Source organism: Elephantulus edwardii, unplaced genomic scaffold (genome assembly GCF_000299155.1).
Source record: "Elephantulus edwardii isolate Elephantulus edwardi_28Jun2011 unplaced genomic scaffold, EleEdw1.0 scaffold00033, whole genome shotgun sequence".
Lineage (NCBI taxonomy): Eukaryota > Metazoa > Chordata > Mammalia > Macroscelidea > Macroscelididae > Elephantulus > Elephantulus edwardii.
This window is the reverse complement of record NW_006399783.1, coordinates 10,887,475-10,891,127: the sequence shown is the minus strand read 5'-3', so window position 1 is coordinate 10,891,127 and position 3,653 is coordinate 10,887,475. Positions and strand designations below refer to the sequence as shown.

The window sequence follows — 3,653 nt, the reverse complement described above, 5'->3', positions numbered from 1 at the left end:
TCCACCTTTCCCCGCTACCACTGCCCAGTCCGGCCCGCAGACACCCAGACTGCGGGCGGCCGCACGCACTAACCTGCTCCGCGGCTCCTCCACGGGGCCCTGGGTTGCTGCCGTTCGAGATGAGGCGAAAAACGACGAAGCTTTGAGAAGACGACGCGCCCGCGCGCACCGCTGCTCGGCCTTCACCGCCCGGAGGTGGGGCCGGGGCCAGGGCCAGCGGAGCACCGTCAGAACGAAAACGGAATAAAAGCGGCGTTAAGTGAAATAGCTAAATTTCTTTATTATTATTAAATAAAACGACTTAAATAAAAGGAACGGAAAAGGAGAGGAGGTGACCCAGCCTAAATACAGGGTGCCTCTGGCCCCTGGCACTCCCGACCCCCGAGTCGGCCGCCCCTCCTCCGCAGCCCCCTCAGGGGAAGCAGGTGGCCAGTGTCTAAACAAAAAAAAGCCAAAACTTTTATTATTTACACGTTTGGGCAAAAGTACAAAGTATAATACAGACGCCCAGCCCGGGGGGGTGCGGGCGGGGGGCGGAGAAACGTAAGGCGCTTTCTTTGTCAGGCCGGGGCCTGGGGCGGGACGGGGCGCGGGACGGGGGGCTCGGATTGTGCAGCCGCGAGGCCCAGGCCCAGCCCCCTCCGCAGCCGGTGGGGGGATGCGGCCGCCGCGGGCCTTTAGAGCTTGGGGCCCATTCCCTTCTCGGCCCCGAGTTCGCCCCCAGCCCGGCTGGGAGCCCGGGGCACCCTCGCCGCCGGGTAGGGGCAGCGATCCGTAGCGACGTTGCGCGTGGGTGGCTCACACCAGCGAGGTGACGGCGGGGACCTTGGAATTGTCCTCTTCCCAGGGCTGCAGATTCTGCAGGGCGAAGAGCGACGAGTTGTGCAGACAGAGCGGGTCCGGCTGGATGGAGTCGTTGAGGCTCTTTTGGAAGGCGTCGTGTTGCAGCTGCAGCATGAGCCGGCTCGCCTGCTGCCGCTCCGCCTCCCGCTCCTCCGCCGTCTGCCGCCTGCACCAGGGGAGGGAGAGGGACAGCACCGTTACGCACCCGGCACTCCGGGGCCGCCGGCGGGGCCCCAGCTTCCCCGGAGCTCAGGCTGCTGGTGGCCTGGAAGCTCAGAGCCCGTCTGCCTCCCTTCCCGCAGTGCGCCCGAGGCCCGCGCGTTCGGGGAGGGGTTGGGCCCCTTTGTTTTTGTTGTGCTGGTTGGGAGGGGACTGTAGCAGGGAGGGGCCTGCCCGCTGCCCACCTGCACGCCCGTGCATTGTCAACAACAAAGATTGTTTCTTTTGTTTCTTAACAAGCACGTAAGTGTAATTGACTCGGTCCTCAGGCAACGGGTCGCACAAGGTTGGCGGGAGTGGGGATCAGACCAGCTCTGCACCGTTCGTCACCCTTGGCCGGTTCTCTCGCACCCTGTTTCGCCGCCCTTTTCCAAAAGGAGACCTCCTAGCAGTTCACTGGCTACACCTACACCGAGCCCGGGAAAGTATCAAAACCCGGCTGGAGTTGAGACAGGGCGCTCGAGGGGGACCCGGAGTCGTAGGAGAGGGTTGGAAATACGAGAATGGAAGGTGGAAAGTGGGGAGAAGTGTAGGGACTCTCAGTGTGTGTGTGTGTGTGTGTGTGTGTGTGTGTGTGTGTGTGTGAAGCCGAGCTCAAGAGATGGAGTGAAACAAGGAATGAGGTAGCGAGGCTCACAAGAGAGACACAGGAATCGGAATGAAGAGAAGATGGGGAGCAGAGCAGGGAAGGCGGAGAGGGTGGGAGCGCCGGGTCCTGGAGAAGGTTGGTCCGGCAGCTCAGGGTCGGGGGGACGGGGTTGCAGCGCAGTGCGGGGCAGGTGCAGTGTGGGCCCGGCCTCTCACCGCCACTTGGTCCTTCGGTTTTGGAACCAGGTCTTGACCTGCGCGTCTGTCATTTTGAGAGACTTGGCGAGCGCCGCCCTCTCGGCGGAGGCCAGGTACTTCTGGCGGTGGAAGCGCTTTTCCAGCTCGCAGATCTGCACCCGAGAAAAGGACGTGCGCGGCTTCTTACGCTTGGGCGGCGTCCGGTTCTGGTAGGGGTGGCCGATGCGCCGGGTCACGGTGAAGGGCGTGAGCGCCGCCGCCGCTGAGGAGACACACGAGGCCCTTGAAGCCTAGCCCGGCCACCGGTCAGGCCTCCAGAGGACCCTGGGCCTCCCCGTGGGGCGCAGAGCATTCCGCTATTTGGTGGGGCACTCGTGTCCCCAGCGGCACCAAGCCGGTCGGGAGACGTTCCCCTTTCCCCCTGGCAGAGCCTCATTTCCCGCAGTTACCAGGGCTCCCTCCCACTACGGCGGTCCCGGCACTGGGCTCAGAGGCCTCGGCCGTAATCGGGCCTCCGTAATCAGTTCCCAGAGTGGAGTGGAGTGCACAAGGCGCGGTGCCTCTGATCCCCGGAGGGTCGAGGCCCGGCGCCTGTCTGCCCGCCCTGCTCACCTGTGAAGCGGTCTTTCACGAAGCGGCGGCTGCTCTCCATCCAGGGGAAATTGAAGCCGCCCAGGCTGGACACCGTGGGCACTGAGGGCATGGCGGGCAGCGCGCTCGGCAGAGGCGGTGGCACAGCCCCGGGAAGCGGCCTGTGCGCGGGCACCCGGATCACGCCCGCGGGAGCCAGACTCAGGTTGACACTGTAAGATCCCGCGTCCTCGAAGGGCGCGCCGAGGCCGGCAAAGGAGGCGGGCAGGGACGGGTATGTGGCGCCCGGCCGGCCCCCGGGGGGCCCTCCCAGGTAGCTGGCGCCGTCGGGGCCCCGCGGGGCGGGCGCGCTGTCCTGGTCCGGGCTGTTGAGGATCTGGTCGATGCCGAAGCTGATGGGCTCGTGCGGGTGCGGGGTCTGCGCGCTGGCGGGCGCCTCCATCCTGGGCGGGCGGAAGGGCTGGGCTGGGCTGGGCAGGGAGGCGGCTGGGTCTCCGTTACGGCGCGGCCATGGAGCGCCCGGCGCCTCTCGTCGCACTGAAACTTTGCCAAGAGTGCGCGGGCCCGACAGGCTCTGTGTCATCTTTCTTGAACCGAACCTGGAGTTTCCGCTGCTAATTCCTCTCCCGCCGCAGCCATTGGCTGCGATCAACAAGCCTCTCTCCTCCCATTGGCTCCCAGCTTTCAATAAAGGCCTAATTCATGGAAATAGGAGCTTAGGGACTGTTCCAAGGTGACATCATTTTAACAAACGAACAATAGGTCAAATTTATTAGCCTGGATAATGGGCGGCGGATATTAGCGCCCGAACCGCAGCCTCCCAAACCCGAAATCTAACGAAGCTGCAATTAGCAGACGCTCCCCGCTCCTCTCGGCCCGGGCCCGGGCGCGGCCGCTGTGCGAGGCACCTAGGGCGCTCGGCCTGTGAGATTGGGGATTGCTGAGCGTTTTTTTCGTTTTCTTTCAATTTTTTTTTTTTCTGAGCAAAAATCACACCGAATGAATGCTTTCAATTACAATGGAGTTGCAATCCACGAACGACCCTATGGAAGCCGCTAAGGCGTTTTGGACACCACGCCACCGCAGAAACAACGAAAGAGAAGGGCGCGCCCCGAGCGCAAGCTCCGCGCTACCCGCGCGCTGGGTGCGGGGAGCGCGGCCTCGAGCGCGTCGTTCCCGAGGACACGGACCCGTGTGGGGAGAATTCGTCCCCG

The 3,653-nt window shown here is 63.9% G+C and overlaps 1 protein-coding gene across 1 annotated transcript; it reads right to left on the bottom strand.

The window, feature by feature from the left end:
• Positions 1 to 260: 260 nt before the first annotated feature.
• On the bottom strand, positions 261 to 2,957 carry TLX3 (T-cell leukemia homeobox 3). Its single transcript, XM_006884341.1, has 3 exons — positions 2,461 to 2,957; positions 1,867 to 2,110; positions 261 to 1,009 (listed from the first exon to the last, which is right to left on the bottom strand). The coding sequence occupies exons 1-3, from the start codon at positions 2,879 to 2,881 to the stop codon at positions 799 to 801; spliced, it is 876 nt and encodes a 291-aa protein (XP_006884403.1). The 5' UTR covers positions 2,882 to 2,957; the 3' UTR covers positions 261 to 798.
• Between the last annotated feature and the right edge of the window lie 696 nt (positions 2,958 to 3,653).

Excerpts from the sequence above, each read along its gene's own strand:
- TLX3 (XM_006884341.1), bottom strand. The coding sequence starts at position 2,881 with ATGGAGGCGCCCGCCAGCGCGCAGACCCCGCACCCGCACGAGCCCATC. Across the intron at positions 2,111-2,460 it reads CGTGAAAGACCGCTTCACAG|CGGCGGCGGCGCTCACGCCC; the intron begins GTGAGCAGGGCG and ends GTGTCTCCTCAG. Across the intron at positions 1,010-1,866 it reads AACCGAAGGACCAAGTGGCG|GCGGCAGACGGCGGAGGAGC; the intron begins GTGAGAGGCCGG and ends CCCCTGGTGCAG.